The 18,583-nt window shown below is 54.2% G+C and overlaps 1 protein-coding gene and 1 pseudogene across 1 annotated transcript in view; one reads left to right on the forward strand and one right to left on the reverse strand.

Annotated features, from left to right (window-relative positions):
* The window catches only part of IGSF21 (immunoglobin superfamily member 21), a 236,972-nt gene that overhangs the window by 10,506 nt on the left and 207,883 nt on the right, over nucleotides 1-18,583 (reverse strand). The window contains exon 5 of the mRNA XM_035020234.1: nucleotides 2,078-2,193. Coding sequence (XP_034876125.1) covers nucleotides 2,078-2,193 — 116 coding nt within the window. The remainder of the gene's footprint in view (nucleotides 1-2,077; nucleotides 2,194-18,583) is intronic.
* On the forward strand, nucleotides 16,027-18,475 carry LOC118020376 (annotated as a pseudogene).

The raw sequence follows: 18,583 nt of genomic DNA on the forward strand, positions 1-18,583 counted from the left end.
CTTTCTTTCTTTCTTTCTTTCTTTCTTTCTTTCTTTCTTTCTTTCTTCCTTCCTTCCTTCCTTCCTTCCTTCTTTCTTTCTCTTTCTTTCTTTCTCTCTCTCTCTCTCTCTCTTTCTTTCTTTCTTTCTTTCTTTCTTTGAAAAGTGCTTCAAAAGCAGGTTTGTAATTTATACCAAAGAATTCTTTTAAGTTCTGACGTCCCAGGAAAATGTGAGATGCCTGGAATGTGGGGAATGAAGGATCATGTGTGTGTGTGTGTGTGTGTGTGTGTAGAGAGAGAGATGTCATTTACATCTATATCTATATTCAACCACATAGATATATGAAATTGAGTATTTTATTGCCATATCTTAAATGGCAGGAGCAGGGAGAGGCAGGGGGTGGGGAGTCTTCCCATAGCCCCAGGGCTGTAAGGAGTCTTTCTTTGTGCCCTCTGGAAAAGAAATTGTTCTTTGGAGAAAAAGACCAGCTTGTCTGATTATAGGGAGGCCAGACCTCTTTGGGTTCCAAAGGGGGAAACTCGGGGGCCATATCCTGCTCTCACCAATCACTGGGTTTGAAATTGCCTTTTTATCTGTCTCCTTGGAACTACAAGGTGGAGGGAGGTGGGCCTCACCACAGGCTTGTCTCTGCACCCCTGCCTACTGCCCAACCCGTGCCTGGGTCCACCTGCCTGTTTCTGTGTATTGGGTCTCTCTGCACCTGTTTACTGCCCTGCCCTGAGATGCTGGGTCTATCTGGGCCTATGTTCTGGGGTGAAGTTGGCCTGGGTCCCCAGGTCACCCCACTGCATCCTGCCTGTGAGACAGATCGGGGTCTAGAATGTCTCATCTCCCCACCTTGAACTCTCACCCTACCCATCCTCCACTCTAGCCCCAGTCCCTCACTAATCCTAGTGATGTATGAAACTCACAGGTGCAAGAGTTTTATCAATTCTCTTGAAGGAGGCCTGAGAGCATGTAGCCCATGGGTTCCCAATATGGATTCAGGGAACCCTAAGGGTTCCACACAGGTGCTTCAGGGGTCAATAAGGGCAGCTTGCCCTTTCTTCACTTTTAAATGTTTTATACATGAGGCTTCATGTGTTTCATTGAGACCAAACAGGTCCTGTTGCTTCTAAAAAAAGCTCAAAATTTGGGGGCACCTGGGTGGCTCAGTCCATTGAGCATCAGACTCTTGGTTTCGGCTCAGGTCAAGATCTCAGAGTCTTGAGATCAAGATCTGTGTAGGGCTTTGAGCTTAGCAGGGAGTCTGCTTGGGATTCTCTCTCCCTCCTCTCCCTTTGCCCTGCCCGACCCCCCCAACTCGTGCACTCTCTCTTGCTCTCTCTCTTTCTCTCTCAAATAAATAAATTTCTTTAAAGTTGAAAATTTTAATATTGTCCACTCCCTAAACCTCCTTGCAGAACCTGAGGAGCAGAGGAGAATCTTTCCGCTCAAGATCATTCAGTGCGTGTGGCAGGGCAGGGGCTAGAACCCAGTTCTCCAGCTTAGTGTCCCCACCCCTCAAAGTGGCCATGACGATAACTTGTGCGCTGGGCTGACAGACCTCGAAGCAGTTAGGTTGAGTCTAATACGGGGTTGGCCCATTCTTTCTCTTCTCTTCCTTCTGTCCTTCCCCCTGCCTCCCTCCACAGTGGACTTGGAGCTGGAGGCCATGAACTTGAGGCTCATGTCTGTCAAGAACACTGGGTGACTCTGGACATGCCCTTTCCCCTCTCCGGGTCTCATTAGTCTCCATCCTGCTCAATAACTGGGGCAGGAGTGTGCCCGATGCCGAGCTCCCCTAAAGACCCACTGTGCAGTTCTGGGACTCCAGGGCTCAGAAGAAATGGGGCTGTCTGTGCTGGGATCTTGGGAGCAAGGCAGACACATGGACACCGGGGGGGGGGGGCGGTCAGATGAGTGGACGGGGTCAGACCAGGGCGGATGGTGCAGAGCTAACTTATGGAGACCACACCCTCTCTCCTTCATTCTGCAAAGTGGGTGCCGTGGTGCCACCTCCAGCTGGACCAGCTGCCGAGAAGGGTGCTCCGGCAGGGGCTGAGGAGGAACTGGGCACTCCAGGGGTACTCACCATGGGCGCTGGTTTCCCGCCGGACACGATGCAGACCAGCGTGAAGTTCTGGGCTTGGTAGCGGCTGAAGGGGGCTGGCATGTCCGCGGCCAGCACTTCGATGGAGGTTGGGGGAGCTACCCAAGAGGGAAGCACAGCAAGACAGAGGTTTAATGAAAGATTTGGGAAGAGTTCACTGACGACCTAAGCCTGAGGAAGTGACGCTGTGACCTGAGGAAGCAAAGAGCAGCTGGAGGACAAGTGCGGCAGGTGGAGGGAACCGCACGTGCAAAGGTCTGCCGCACGTCGGCCCAGGGCAGGGGATGGTGGGAGGCAGGCCGGGGCAGCGGGCGGCTGGGGGGGTGCGCAAGGAGCTGGGGATGGGATGATGTGGTGCCCAAGGGGGGCCGGGTGATACGCAGGGTGTGGAACAGAGCAGCTGATGGTCGGTTAGCGCTTGCAGTGGTATGCTGGGGCCAGGTCCTACCAGCTCAGGAGACCCAAATGCGCCCTTTTTAGGACTGTTGTCAAGCAGTTGATGGGCGGCTGGTAGCCTGAAATCGGCCACAGCAGGCGTCTTTACACCACAGAAATTGGCCGCCACTACAAATCAGGGCTTTCTGTGTGTTTCCTTCTTCTGCCCCAGCTCCCAGGGCGGGGGTTTCCCAGCACACCGCTGGTTATGAGTTTTCTCCTTTGTCCTGAGAGGAGTGGGGAGCCATTGAAGGATTTTAGGCAAGAGCAGCGACACAATCTGAGTTGCATTTTGGAGACTGAAAACACAGAGGGTGACTCAGAATAGACAGGCTGGCCATTTAGAGCAAGATGAGGACAGTAGAGAGAGTAGATGACTTTGAGAGACATTTGGGGCCAAGAGCTGCTTCTTTCCTTTCTTTCTGGAAGTTGGCTTATTTGGGCTGGTCCCGCCTCCCACCGGCTCACTCTGCTCTGCTCACCCACCACCCCTGGCTGATGCGACAAAGCCAGAGCTCCTGGGCACCGGGGGGTGTTGGAAAGGAAACAGACAGAGCCATTGGGAACTCCTGGGTCCAAATCCCAGCCACGTCACCACACGTATATGTCCTTGGGCAAGTTACCAAAACCGTGAGCCTCAGTTCCCCAATTTGCTAAACGGGAGTCAAACTGGGCAGACATATGTGAAGGATGGGCCAGGTACTAGATGTGAAAGGACTCAGCGCAGGGTAGGCATCTGCTCTTCTCACGGTTCCCACTATAATGTTTCCAGCCACCTTGTGTTCAGCCAGGACAGGAGCTAGAATCTGAGAACTTCACTTGGGAAAGACTGTCCGTTTTGGCTTATCCAGCCTTGGATCAAGTGCGGTGGGGGAAGCAGAGAGAATGGATTGCCGTGGGTCTTTCCTTCCTGCAGGGGGTTTTCACTCTAGTTAAGTTTAATTAAGTTCGACAAACATTTCCTGACACCTACTCGGGGCCAGGCATGGCGCCCAGGCGCCCGCTGTAGACACCCAGCAATGAAACATAGTGACGAGAAGCCCACGGGCTGGGGTTGGAGGGAAGGATGGTGACAGCCGCTGGCAACTCTATTTTGAGGTCCTAGTGAAACGAAGCCAGGTATGAGCCATTCATTCATTCATTCAGGCAACAGCCCATGCTGTGCTATCGGCAAGGGAAGCGGAACGAATGGGAAACGATGAGAGAACAATAGATGCAGAATTGTAATTAAGTATAAGATTGTAGGAAACAGATGGTAAGTGGGGTAGGAATTCGGAGAGGGGAAACATACACCGCAACACGTCCATTACCCACAAGTCCCAGAGTCTGCAATCTAACTTTTCTCGAACTCCAGCCAAACACCTGGGGCCCCACCGCAAGAGCCGACGATTGGCCAACACTTAGGAGCCAGGAGCTGTTCTAAGGTCTTAGCGTGGGTGAATTCATTTCATCCTCCCCATCAGCCTAAGAGGTGGGTTTATTTATTTCCTTTTTACAGATGGCAAAGTTAAGAGGTTCAGGAAATCGCCAGCGGTTCATAGAGTCAGGATTTGAACCCGAGCGCCCCGACTCTGACATGAGGCTGTGCCACCTCGGTCTTTGGAAAGAAGAAAGGAGCTCGTATTTACCTTTAGCCTTAAGTGTGCACATCTGAGCTGCAGGAACACGCATTTACTGGCACAGCTCAGCCTTCATGGATGCCTTGTCATGCAGATCCCTCGGGAGCTCTCCGGTGGGGGGCTCTACTTACCTCGGCTACCCCAGTGACGAAGGGACCATGCCAATTCGAGCTGTAGCATAAAACTCTGGTACCACTCGAGGTGTACATGCAGGTGTAAGTATACCCTGCAAGAATCCTGCAGGCTCAGAAATGGCAAGGCCACCTTCAATGTCACTCATTCTTTCTCACTTTCATCGAGACCCTTAGAACCTTCCTTATAGGATGGCTTTGAGGAGCAGACGACAGGATGCTAACAAGATGCCTGGCAATGCAGTGTGATTTGCATCACCATGATCCGGGAGGTGGTTCAGGGCAGGGGTTAAAACTGTGGGCTGTACATCAGACTACCCAGAGTTCAAGGACCAGCTGTACCACTTACGGGCTGTGTACCTCGGGCGAGTGGTTTGACCTCTCTGAACCTCAAGTTCCTTATCCGCAAAATGGAATTACATGGTACTTGTGATGATTGGATGAAAGGTGTTCTGAAAGTGCACCCAATACATGACAGTTGCACTTATTAGCAGGGTTATTTACTAACATTCTTTCCTGAGGCTCCTTGCTACTGGCCCAGAGAATAAAAGGTCTCCGCCTTTGGGGCACCCACAGTTTAGTGAGAAGACCAGAAGATGCCCTGGATTGACACCTTCCAACATAATAGTCAACTCACCCCATGTGGCTGTTGAGCACTTGAAATGTGGCTTTTTTGAGTTCCTCTGTGTAGGGGTAAATACGCACGGACTTTTGAAGACCATTTTAAAAAGAATGTTAAATATATCACTAATATTTTATATTGAAATATAAATTTCAATTGAAATTTTATATGGTGAAACTGTTTGGGCTCTACTGGATGTAATAAATATATTATTAAATTTAATTCACCTTTATATACTTTCTCAATGTGGTGATTAGGAAACTCACAATTATAAATGTGGCTTGCATGATGTTTCTACTGGATAACACTGGTCTAGACTTTCCATTTTACAGGTAAGTAAACTTGCCTACAGTCACACTGTAAGTCAGTGGCAGAGTCTAGACTGGCACTCAGGACTTCCAAATCCTGGCCAGGTTTCTTTGCAGAGCACGAACGCCCCCCTTCCCCCCCAATGCACACACACACACACACACATCTGTGCGTGCACACATCCCCGTTCTGGAGATCTGCACCCACGTCACGAAAGCTGCCCACGCAGACCCTGATTGGGAGATGTGTTCCTGTCCCTCGTTATATTTCTGAGCAGGTGTTAGCAATATGTACAGTTAATCAAGCTCATAAGAAAATAACAGATTTCAGTTGTATGGACGATGACACAGCAGAGCTGCTAATATCAGCGTGGACAGCCCCGGCTTCCCACACTCTCCCCACCAACATATTCCTCAGTCTCTGTGTCTCAGGGAAATGTCACTTTGCATCTCGCCTCCTGTCTCCTGGTGGAGGGTTCTGGGTGCAGGCAGTCAGGGAGCTGTCTATACCTGGGAGCCCCTGGCTGTTTATGGATTCTTCCATGCACACATCACATCATCCTTTCCCCCTCCTCCTCCCCTTCCTGTCTCTGGACTAAGTACAGCACTCCTTCCCCCTGCTGCATCCTCATCCCCGCCTCCCTCTCCGCCTCCACCCCCTTCCCCACTTGTGCCCCTTCCCATCCTCATCCCGGTCCTCACTCTGTCTCCCCAACCCCATCTCCATGCTCATCTCCACGTCCGTCCCTCTTAACAATCTCTGACCAAGGTCAAAGCAAGCACCCCCCCCCATGTGCCCCATGCCTGGGATAGATCCCGTGGCCCCGGGAACAGTGTCCAGTCAAAGGCAGATGGCCAGCTGCAGGCACGGGTATAAATTCCATGCAACTTCCTGGACAAGAACAATCCCGGGTTCCAAGCTGGGCTCCAGAACCGGCAGTATAAAGCCGGCCACCGGGCTGTGATCCCTGTGGCATATAATGGCAAAGAATCAGCACAGACCCCTGGCTTGTCGGTCTCCCCCTCCCCCACTCTTCTGCGACATATCCAGTGCACCCACCAAAAGCGGCTCTTTTTGCGTGGACTCTGTGGATGTATCTTCCGAGGTCTCTGTGCTGGTGCAGTGGTCTCCTGGGGGGTGGTGGCGGGGGGAGCGCCCACTTGCACCATTTACCTGTAACGACCCTCCTCAGGGGAGGAGACACGGAGCAGGCATATTTGGATTGGGGAGGGGATACATGGCAGCAGTCCTGGTGGTGAGAATCTAGACTTGAGCAGAGCTTCAGAATTGACAAGCCGCTTCCAGACACACGGCCAGCCCTGGGCAAGGGGAAGCCCCTCGGCTCTACACATCCATGGTCAAACAAAGACCACACACCATAAAACACCCCTGAATCCCCGGACCCCAAGTCAAGCCAGCCAACTTCCCGGTTTTGTTTGACTCTGTCTTAAGGAGAGAGGATTGCACCTGGAAGTTTCCTGGACCAATTTTTGTCTAGCGTCAGGAAAGGTAACGCAGCTCCCCGGCTGCCTCAGCCAACCTCTGCTGCCCCATTCCTTGGCCAGCCCGGGAGGGAGGGCCTGCGGTTGTTTTATTCTTGACAGTTAACATCGACACAGGGAGGTAATGGTTGGGTGATCAGTTTTATGAAATTAACTCTGAAATATTGCCTGTCTTTTATCTTGAAAGCAGAACTTTGTTTTGGTCATCGTAACTCACTTTGAAGATAATGTGATGGCTCTTGGCTCTGTAAATCATCCTGTGGCCTTTGAAATTTGGGAACACAAACCTGTCCTTCCACAAACCCCAGCAGGCCTGTGTTGAACTGTATCTACTGGAGTTAAAGTCTCTCCCCACCCGTGAGGTCCTCCCCGGCCCCCGGCTCAGAGTCACGCCAAGTGTCCAGCGCAGGCTCTGTACCAACATCCCATGGGACCATGGGCAAGTCCACTGACCCACCAGGCGCCAGTCCTCCCATCTGTAAAATGGGTTCAATAAAACATACCCTGCTAACGTTTCCGCTTCCAGGATTGAGAGGAGAAGCAAAAGAGAAAATGGACACAAAGTGTCCATAAGGACAACAAAGTGCTGTACAAACAGAAAGGATTATGCATATGACCCCTTCGACTGCCCACACCCCTCCCTGGGCTGAGGGAGCTCCTTTCCCTTCCAGGAGTGGCCCGTGTCTAGAGGAGGGGATCGCCTCTCCCATTCCCTGGGTCCCACGGTGTGATGGTGAGGAGCACACTCCTGCTCTGGGTGTCATTTATCATGGGGTGGTAATCAATTAGATTTGGGGAGGGGTGGGGGAAGAAAAAGACAAGTTCAAAATTATATTATTTGCAAAAATCCATTCTTTCCTCTCAGCATGCCTGCTCTATTGACTGCCTTCCTTTCAATCAGCGACCATCATTATACCGCATTTCCAAAAAAAAAGAAAAAAGAAAAAAGAAAGCCACCCTCAACATAGAAGTGTCTGTGCATGAGTATAAATGCCCCTCCACATTCTCTATTTTAATTTCTTCCCCTTTTTGGGGGGTCCCCCATTTCAGTTTCTTTCCATCCTCTCTACCGGTATCTCCCACTTCCATAAGGTGCCGCTCAAAGGAGCACCTCCTCCAGGCAGCCACCCTGCTCCAGCCACAATGAGCTGCCCAAGGTTCCTTCTGCACGTCGCTCGCGTCCCCTGTGCCCTGCACAAATCAGTCCTTCTGCTGGTTAACTCCGCCTCTTCCTTTAGGGCTGGCCTGAGGTGCTGCCTCCTCCAGGCAGTCTTCCAGGACTTCACCAGACTGGGTTAGGGCTTATCCTCTGGATGGCTGGAACATTCTGCTCTTGTCATTCACACCGGTGCTTGTCATTCTGTCCTGGGTCCACGTATGTTTCTCCACGAGACTGTGCTCCCTGAAGTCTGGAGCTTTGTTTTTCTTCCACCTAACCTCAGAGCTAGCGCAGGCCTGCCACACAGGAGTTCAAGTTCAAATCCTGTTTCCTTCCTTCCTTCCTTCGTCGGGCACATAGCCCATTTGTGGAAGGAATCCCATGAAACCTTACAGTGCTATGGACCCTGCCTTGCCTTGACCAAGGCCATCACCCCATCACCATGCTCCAAACACACTGAGAATTGGGGGGGGGGTGGTCCATGAACACCCTAAGCTCCTTCAAACCCCAGGGCCTCTGCATTTGCTGCTGACTTCCGCTTAGTTTTTTGCATGGTGGGTCTTGCTCATCTGTCAAGTATCAGCTCAAATGTCACCTCCCCATCTAAGCTGGGTCCATTTATTCTCTGTCATAGCACTCTGCCATTTCTTCACAAAGCACATCTTAATGTTCAATTATTTCATATATCTGTTTGCATCTGGTCTTTTTCTCTGACACCCCCGCTAGAACGTGAGCACCAGGGAGGCAGGGGAGCTTCCTGTCTATGGTCATATCCCAAGCACCGGACACACAGGATTTGCTCAAAAAATATTTGTCACATGAATGAGTGAAAGAGTGGGGAAAGGGCCCCAATCTATGGGGTGTGCCCTCCCATCCCTGCCCCATTTGGAAAGGGCTGAAATCTCTGGCCCCTCCCAAGACCCTCCCTCCTAGCAGAAGCCCGAGGAGAAGGAGGCAGACCCCACCCGTGGGAGGGGGACTCCAGCAAGAAAAAGAGAGGGGAAAAGCACAACTCTTTGGTTTATGGGAAAATTAAATATTGAACTGAGTAGTAACAACAGCCAAGGGAAAAACAACCTGACAAAAAGCCCCCAAATGGAGCCACCATCAGTGACAAGAGAGATAAATGCAGCATCTGGGCTCATGGGCTGCAACGGGCCCGCTATGTGGCAGCCGCCGAGCAGGGCCCACCGCCCCCTCCAACTTGACAGGGCTGCCCAGGGGCTGAGGCAATGGTGAGGGATCTGGGTCTAGGTCATCACCAGTGTGGGCGGCCACTGCCTGGGACCCTCCCTGCCTGGGGATGGGGGGGCCCTTCTGAGTGGACAGGGGTCATGGGGGAACCTCCGGCGGCTGCAGGCATAATCCACCCACCCGTTTCCCCTCGGCGGGAGCTCGCTGCCAACACCCATTCACCTGCCTCGCCCCTCCCCTGGCTGGTATTGCGCTTTGGCAGTGGTAGAAGACGAGGTTAACAACCCCAGCTGGGGGCTCTGGCTGACTGCTCTCGGGGAGCGGGGGGGAGCGGAGCGCAGCATGTGAAGCGGAGAATCGGTGAGGCTGGGCAGAATGCGCTGCAACTCTGGTTACTGCTGATAGAGAAATAAAATCCCGCACACACACACACACACACACACACACTCAAAGGGGTGGTGGTGGGGAGGCCAGGCCACAGGTTTTAGTGTTGGATCTGGATTTGTATTCTGGTGCAAAATAGTAGAGTATACCTTTAACGTGGTGGCTCTCCAAGTGTGTTCCCTGGGCCAGCAGCATCGGCCTTACCTGGAGCTTGTTGAACTTCCCAAGCCTGCTTCTAGACCTGCTGAATCAGAACCCGGGGGAGAGAGGGGGGATGCGCAGGGGGAGGGCCCAGCCATCTGAAGCCTTCCGGGAGATTCTAATGCAAGCTCAGTGTGAGAACCACTCTTTTTGACTTTTGTGAGCCTCCGTCTGTTCACCCCGAAGTTAGGGGTAATAAGATCCACTCGGTGGTGGTGTTCTGGGCACCAAGGACTTGGTCCACAGTAGGTGCTCAGTGAACGGTGGAAATAATTACTGGCTGGGAGAACAAGACCCAGGGGAATTAGCGAGCCTCAATCGGCTGCTCCTGGCCCAGCACACAGGCCAAGGGTAGAACTCTCTGGGGACTCCAGCTCTGTGCAATGAGTCAAAGGACCTCAAATCCCCAAAGCCCCCCCCCCCCGCCTTCACAAGCAGATCAACTTTGGGTTCATGCCTTGATTGGCTGCTTCTCAGTGCCCCCAGTTTTCTGATTGGCCTCCTAGGCCGCCAGTCCCATCTGGGCCCTCCCCATGCCTGGGGGTGCCTGGCTGGAGGCAGTCTGCCCAGCCGCCTCTCTGCAGCCGCTCAGCCCCTCCACGCCATTGTCGTTTATGTGGTAATAGAGCCAATGTGTTCAGGCCCATGATAGGTGCCATTTCTGCAGAGATGAAATCTATGGGGTGTGACATGAATCCGTTTTAAATAGCAGCAAGGCTGGCTATTTGGAGGATGTTTTCAATGTATCCCAGAGGTATATATTACACACATGGGCGATTTCACCAGGTGCCATATTTGCAGCTTTATGAAAGATGCCTGCAGAAGCCTGCGGAAGCCTGGGGAGGGAGGCCCTAGTAAGTGGGGAAGCACATTCAAGATCTGGCCAGGGGCAGCGGCACCCAGCTCAGGTTCTTCCGGCTCAAGTTCAAGTTCAGCCTGCTTTATACTTTTCTCCCCCCACCCCACACCCACCGGAGAGCAGTGGAGCTGCTGGAGCTTGGAGACCTCCCTTTTTCCCTCAGCAAAACCTCTGTCCATTCCAGCAGAACTAAACTGAACCCCAAGCACTGGGGCCTTTGTGTTCTGGGGCTCAGAACAGGGCTCACCCTTGACCTTGCCCGCCCAGGGCTTGGGGCACCTGGCCCCGACGTACCACCCTCCTGTCCACAGTCAGTGCAACCCTTAGGCTGCTGCTAGCTTCCTGGTCTCATCCACAGAGCGAGGATGACACCAGTGTCACCAGTCTATGCGGGGCGCTTGTGGGGACTGAAGAACATGGCAGGTGCCACCCCAGCCAAGCTCCCAGCAGAACCCCAGCTCCCTCACCCCGCCCATTCACACCCCCCCAGCGCAGAGCCCTCTTTTCCAGCAGGAGATTTCTCGGGGGACTCTGCCGCCGAGTCTCCCTGCTCTCTTAGCATCTCAGGATTGATTTCCTGAGTCAGAGGGCAGGGAAATCATTCTTGCCACTTGCTTCTCATAAAGCAAATTCCGGAGGGGAGACAAGGCGGGAAGGGAGGGGAGGAGCTGTGGAGAAGGGGCATTTGGTGGGATGGGGACTGTGCATGTTTTCTCTCTGACATTTTAGGATGAAAGTTTTCAAACCTAGGAAGAAGTTCAAATAACTGTCCAAGGACCATTCCCGAACCCACCACCCGGGTTCTAGGATGAACATTTAATTGCACTTGTTTCGTCGCGCATCTATGAGATGGTGTCTTTTTAAAGAACTGGGAAAGGCAGAGTTAAGCTTCATTCCCAACAGGACCAACTCTTGGCCAGGGTGGAGGGGCTTGATTTGGGGGAGGTGGTCGCAGAGATCTGGCACACGTGGCCTCTCCCGCTGGCCTTGCTGGGGCCCCCTCTCTGACCCGTCTAACCTCATCCCTCACCAAGTTCATCCCCACCTCCGTTCTCTCATCTGTAAAATGGGGATTGCAAGCGTACTTAGTCACATGCGTTAGTACCTAGTCACAGTACCGATGAGTCACAGGGCCATGGTGAGGATGAGCTGAGCTCACGTTTGTGAAGTGCCTTGCAGGACGCCTGGTGCGGGCGAGCCCATATTCCCACTGGCCATCCTATTTGTAAACAGCAACCTCCATCCCTGGCCGGCACTTCTCACTCTGGCCACTGGCCTGGGAGCTCCTCGTGCCAGGGACGCGGGTTCGTCCTGCTGCAGTTCTCAGCCAGTGTGCGCTGAGTTGATGTTTGCAGGGGTGACTGGGGGGGCGGATTTGCACCCGGAGTTGAGGGCCCACCGGGTGCCCAGGCACATAGTGGGTGGGGGTGAGGGTGGGGAGGGCACTTGCCCATCATCTGTGCTCATGGTGGTCACTCTGGGGCACGGTCCATGCTAAATGCTTTAATGCATTAAAGCCCCCACAGAACCCAGAAAGGAGGGGTAATTATCCCCATTTTATGGAGGCAGAAACTGAGCTGTTCAAAGACAGTGATCCACCGCTGTTCGGCCGGCAAGGACCAAGGCTAGCTCTTGAACCGTGTCTGGCTTAAGTGCCCAGCCCAGGCTCACGACCCTGCACCGCCTGGCCCTGCGTCTCACGTGCTGTGGGCTTTCTCTCAAAGCATCGGTTTCCTCTGCAATGCAGTGACAGGGCTGGACCCTGTCACTGCTCACATCTGTGGCTCTGAGTGAGGCAGGTCTGGAGGGAAGCTACAGAGGAGGGTTCAAGGTGACCAGCTGTGAGGCAGTGGGACTGGTCAGCAGAGAAGGGCCAGCCCCACCCCCTTCACAGGGATCCTCAGGAGTCAGGGGCTCTCCTCTGATGGGCCTGGGTTGTGTCTGCTCCCAGCCTATGGGAGGCTTAGCCATGTACCACCTCCTCTATGAAGCCCTCCTGATGCCTCCTCCTGGAGGAGACCCTCCCCCTGGGAACTCCCACATCCCTCAGCTTGCACCCTAGCCCTCCCCTCGCCCCCCAACTTATTTTCCTCCTGCTGGATTCTGGAAACCTGTGCTCTTCTCTGGCTCCCTCATCCTTCAGGGACTCCTGCGGAGCAGACACCGGGTCTCATATCCTTCCATTGTCCCCAGAGCCTAGAGGTCAGGCTCCGGATGCAGAGACAGGGACTGAGAATCTCCATGTGTCACTCAGTAGCCACAGGATCGCGGGACAGTGGCTTCATCTCTCTGAGCCTCGGGCTCCTTGTCTATAAAATGGGGAGAACTGCAAGCACTCCCTCAGCAGCACACGTGGGCATCAAACAGGAGAAGGCTCATAAGGCACCTAGGACAATGCCTGGCACGTAATAAGCCCTCGGTCAGTGCTAGCTTTTGCCGTGAAGATGATCGTGATTATTAGGATTATTTGTTTTTAAGATTATCGCTCCCGGGGAGTGAGTGAGGTAATCCTGCCTCCTCAGCGACAGATGGGGAAACTGAGTCCAGGGGTGCCCTGCCAACTGGCAGCAGAGACAGGACGGCTGACTCCCAGGCCAACCCAACCTGGTGTGTGGAGTTGGTCTCAGTTTCCCCTTCCGTACAGGAGGTGGTGGGATCCCTTCGATCTCCCCAGAAGAGGCTGCGGGTGCCAGACCCTGCTCCAGGAGCCGACTCACTGCTGCCCTGCCCTCCTTCCCAGCCTGGATACAGCTCTGTTAACACCTGTACCCTCAGACTCATGCCCGCTCCTTAAATCACTGGGCCTGAGGCACTGCAGTTTCAACAGCCACATATCACTTGTAATTAAGGGGCCTGTCCCAGGGAGAGGAAGTTTGCCTTCTGCCAGAGACACTAAATCCAGGTCCTGGTGATGGAGGGGATAAAGCATTGCACTGACCTAACACTTGTCAAGGTTTAATGATGCACCTGCAGGCCGGCTCCGGTGAGGCCCGGGAGGCTGGAGCCGAGAGGGGCAGGTAGTAGGTGCAGAGAGGCAACCGTGGGACAAGAATGGAGCCCCCTGGTCTGTGGGACACCGCAGGTCACGGGAGCAGGTGACGGCCTCAGGGGCGGGGGGGGGGGGGGAAGGGGGCATCCTCAAGAGGGCACAGCGGGCCATTCTGTGAGAGGCTATACGGAGGCTCTTTAGCCAGGCGGTCTGGGTTTGAATACAAGCTCTGCAACTCGCTTGCTGGGTGACCTTGGGCAAGCTACTTAACCTCTCTGGGCCAGGTTTCTCATCATCAAAATGGGAATGATACAGGTACCTACCTCCTAGAGTAGTGAGGATTAAATGAATTAATATATTTAATATATTGGAGCCAGGTTTGGCACCCCGTAGCTGCAAAATTCACCTTTACTCTAGCATATACCCCGGCTGTCCCACATGAAGAGGAATCTCTCCGTCGTTCCCCCAAACCAAGCACCCGCACAGCGGGGACTTACAATGTTGGTTGAAGCGTGAGCAGTGAATGGGCGGATGGTCTGCTTCCCGCACAGAAATCCTGATGACACTAGCTCAGTGGCCCTATGGACAAGATGCACACACCAGTACACGCTGCTCGACGAAGCTGCCTGCCCCTTCCAGCCTCCCTTACCGGTCAGAGAGGTCATGTAGCTTTCCAAATCACACCCGACGTGCCCTTCGGAGGGAGGCCTTGTCTCCACCCTGGCTGAGGGCCTCAGCTCCCCACAGAGGAAGACATCAGAGAACGTTTGGGTTCATACTCTAGGCTTCCCTTCATGAGCAGACTCAGCTTTCTCTTCTGTAAAATGGGGATACTGATCTTGCTGACTTCCCAGATGGCTGAGCTGACGGGGCAGCCCAAATATTCCATGCTGTCCCTGTTGAGAGGAGTGCTGGCCTCTGGCCTAGGCCCGTGTGGCCACCATATTGCCCCCCACTCAGAGAGGAGCGATGTGCCCCCTTCTTCCTGGCAGCCTCATGTAGAGGGAAAACTGGGGGCTCTTCTTCCAGCAGACCTGAGCTCAGATCCCAGCCCACTCACTGCTGTGGAATGTTTGGAAGGTTCTCCACCCTCTGAGCAGTGCATAGTGCCCACTGTCACTGAGGCAGCATGGGGCTAGCCTGCGGTGGGGAGACTAGAGGTGGGACTGAGGAATGGAATGTGCTGGGCCTGTTGCTGAGTGCACAGTGGGCGGCCGGCCGTCAAGGGCATGCCTCCTTTGCAGGGCTGCGTTCAGACAGGGAGGGATAGAGGATTCTAGAGGCTTGTCCAGGAGGTGGTCAGCAGGCTCGGGCCTTTGGGGCTGAAGCTGGGAAGTGACTGTCCTTGGTCGATGACCCAGTTAGCTCCAAAGTGCTCCTCCGAGCCCCAAACCCATCTGTCTGGCCCCTGTCTGAACTGGCTCTTAGCTGGTGACCTGAGCTAGTGGCAGGCCTTTGGGCGGGCAGAGTGAGCATCCTTTCTCTGGGTCCCTGGCCAGGTGGAGGCTCTCCAGGCACTTAAGTGTGCTGTCTCTGAACATGCTCTGATGTCCATCCTGGATGGGCCTGGCCACCCCAGCCCCAGTCCTCCAGCCTCCGAGCCCTGCCAGCTTTCTCAGGCCCCTGCTGCCCATCACGCTGTCCCCTCAGAAGCTCCGAGAAGGGAGGAGGCCTCTCTACCCCAAAGCCCGTCTCCTGCAGTTACCGTCTGCTGAGCGAGACCACAGGTCTCACCGATGCCTTCTCAGGGACCATCTCTGTCCAGGGCTGGGTCCCGCCACGTCCTCCCCATCTGTTCCCATCTTTCCGAATGATCCCCACGTCCTGTGGCTTCTGTCTGGAAATGCCTCGCATGTCCAGCCTCTACGGCCCAAGCCCTGGGCTGGCTGGGGCCGTTTCTCCCTCTCCGCTGCCTGCCCTGCCCTCAGAAGGCCGCCAGCCATCTCAATACACCATCCTCAACAGCCCCGTGGGCCAGGGACCTTCATGCCCCCGTTTCCAGATGACGTAACTGACGTTGGGGAGGAAAAGTCACAGCGAGACTGTGGAGGGGGTGACGTTGCTCTTTCCTGGTGTCCTCAGCCAGGGGCGGCGTGGGACGCCACGGTCCTCACTGCCAGGCTTGGAGAGCTCGCCCCGGCTGGGGTCACTTCCTGCGGCTCTGACCCCAGTCCCCCGCCCCGCTGACACTTCCAGGGTGGAGGTCAGGACAAGGTGAAAGTAAGCACTCACAGTAAGCTCCAGACACAGGACTTGGCATTTCCTGTCCCAACGCGGTGGCGGGGGGGGTTGCTACTGTAACCCCCATTTGGCAGACAGGGAAACTGAGGCCCAGGAGATGAAAGAAGTCACCTACCAGTGTAGGGCAGCGGCTCTGCTGAGGGCTTGGAGCCAGTCTGCCTGGGTTCAAATCCAGTTCCCCCCTTGCTAGGCCTGGGCCCTTGGGCACATTTGTTAGGCTCTCTGCTTCCATGCTTGGACAACGGGGAAGGGAATCGTGGGCCCTCCTTAGAGGGCTGTTAGGACAATGAGTGAGCAGGTGCGGAGCAGAACTGTGCCTGGCATGTAGTAAATGCTCAATAAACATTTGCTGCTTTTATTATTGGGAGTTCCAGAACTGGGCTTAAAATCTACGGCTGAATCCAAGGCCCATCCCCTTAGCCATTTCCCCAGCTCTCTAAGGAAGTAAATGCTGTTTCTAGTCAACCTACTTGAATAGAGGAATAATTCTTCACTGGGGACCACCCAGCCCTCTCCTGGCTCTGGTTTGGAGGATCCTGAGCACTCACTGTCACTCACCAGAGCCGGTGGGAAGGGGGATGGGGAGGGGAGGGGGCTTGGAGGTGGGCCTGCCGGACATTTGCTTGGGAGACAAGAGTGCCCAGGCCTAGTCCTCAGGACCCTGGGGGTGTCTGGGGTGGGAGGTGGAGGTTTGGGTTTGCACCCTCTCCCTCTCAGCACCCCAAACTCCTCTGCGGCTCTGGCTTGGATCCCAACCCACCCCCTATCTCCTCCCCCTCCTCCTCTTCCTGATAGCAGCCTCGCTCCCCGCTCCCCAGAGCCTGTGGCCACTGCAGTCGCCTGGGGCCAGTTTCTGCAATTAGTGTAGGGTCAGCAGGTGGCTCCTCCACTCAGGCTCCAAGATAAGGAATGAGCCGATCATTTCCCACCCAGCAGGCATCATGGGCTATGGAGAGGGCTTCGTGGCAGCTCTGAGTCTCGCCTCCCAGCTACCCTGCTTGGGGTGCCCCAGGGACTCTGAGATCAGCGGCCTCCCTCTACGGACCTAAGCTGTCCCCTGGCCTGCCACATACCCGGGGCATGTGCTGGATCTGCCTATGAGGCGCACATCTCCCCACGGCTGTCCTGCGCACAGGCAGGCTTCTCAAAATAGGTTCGGCAAATTGCCACCTGCTTTCTTGCCAGTGTCCTTTAGAGGCAGAGTTGTGTTTCTTCTTATTGCTTAGGCCTATGGCAGCAACTCCAGGTCTTTGAGGAGTGCAGGCTCTGCCCTCAGGCCTCGCATCCCCCATCCCCTTGGAGTCATAGACATTTCTCCTTCCCAGGTCACGAGAGGTCCTTGACACTCCAATTATTGGTCCTGGGAATGTGCTCCTTTTTCTAGAGAGGAGCACCAGGGTAGGTGTCCAGAGGATAGGGTTCAGGAATCTGGTCTTAGAAAGCAGAGCTCCGGGTCTCTAGAAATCCTAGGTTCTGGCCTGGCCTCATGGAAGTGAGCTCAGCTCTGTCACACGCTGTAGTCTCCTTTTCCCTGGGAGCACTGACCAGCCCGGGGTGAGCTTCTCTTCACGGGAAAGCTCGAGGGATGGGCCCCAGGAGGACTTCCCGGGGACTCGCTGCCCCGTCACATGGCAGGGGAGTGACAGAGCCAGGCTGGAGATGCCCAGATGGCTTTAAAAAGCATCTGGAATACATACATGAGGAAAGACGTAGAGGTCAATGGAACAGAATAGAGTCCAGAAATAAACCCTCACACTTAACAGTCAATTGGTTCTTGGCAAAGATGTCAACACAATTCAGTGGGGGAAAGAAGATTGTGTTCAAAAATGGCACAGAGATAACTGGACATCCACCTGTAATTGATGGAGGCAGAGGCCTCCTCCACAGCACGTACAGAAATTAACCTGAAGTGGATCATAGTTTTCTGTCTCCTCCAGCCGTCCAAGATGCTGAAAGAAGGCGAAGGGGAAGAAGGTGGTTCTGGCCCCTGCAGTTGTGAAGAAGCAGGAGGCCAAGAAGGTGGTCCATCCACTGCTTGAGAAAAGGCCCAAGAATTCTGGCATCAGACAGGACATCCAGCCCCCAAGGGACCTCACCCACCTTGTCAAATGACCACACTACATCGGACTGCAGCGGCAAAGGGCTCTTCTCTATAAATGTCTCAAAGTGCCTCCTACAATTAACCAGTTCCCCCAGGCCTTGGACCGCCAAATAGCTACTCAGCTGCTGGCCCACAAATGCAAACCAGAGACAGAGCCAGACAAGAAGCAGAGATTGTTGGCCCCGGGCTGAGGAGAAAGCTGCCGGCAAAGGGGAGGTCCCCACTAAGAAGCCACCTGCCCTTCGAGCTGGGGTTAATACTGTCACCACCTTGGTGGACAACAGGAAGGCTCAGCTGATAGTGATTGCACATGCTGTGATTCCACCGAGCTGGTTGTCTTCCTGCCCGCCCAGTGTCGTAAGATGGGGCTTCCCTACGGTATCATCAAGGGGAAGGCCGGGCTGGGGGTTCTGGTCCACAGGAAGATCTGCACCATTGTCGCCTTCACATAGGTTAACTGAAAAGGCAAAGGAGCACTGGCTAAGCTGGTGGAAGCCATCAGGACTGATTACAATGACAGATAGGATGAGATCCGCCGTCCCTGGGGAGGCAATGCCCGGGTCCAAAGTTGGTGGCTCTCATTGCCAAGTTGGAAAAGGCAAAGGTGAAAGAACTGGCCACCAAACTGGGCTGAGTGGACGCTGTTGAATTTTCTGTACATAAAAGTAATAAAAAGTTCTCTTCTGGCCAGTGTCAGAAAGAAAGAAAGAAAGAAAGAAAGAAAGAAAGAAAGAAAGAAAGA

This window comes from Mirounga leonina, unplaced genomic scaffold (genome assembly GCF_011800145.1).
Source record: "Mirounga leonina isolate KUSES-001 unplaced genomic scaffold, KU_Mleo_1.0 Mir_173, whole genome shotgun sequence".
Taxonomy (NCBI): Eukaryota; Metazoa; Chordata; class Mammalia; order Carnivora; family Phocidae; genus Mirounga; species Mirounga leonina.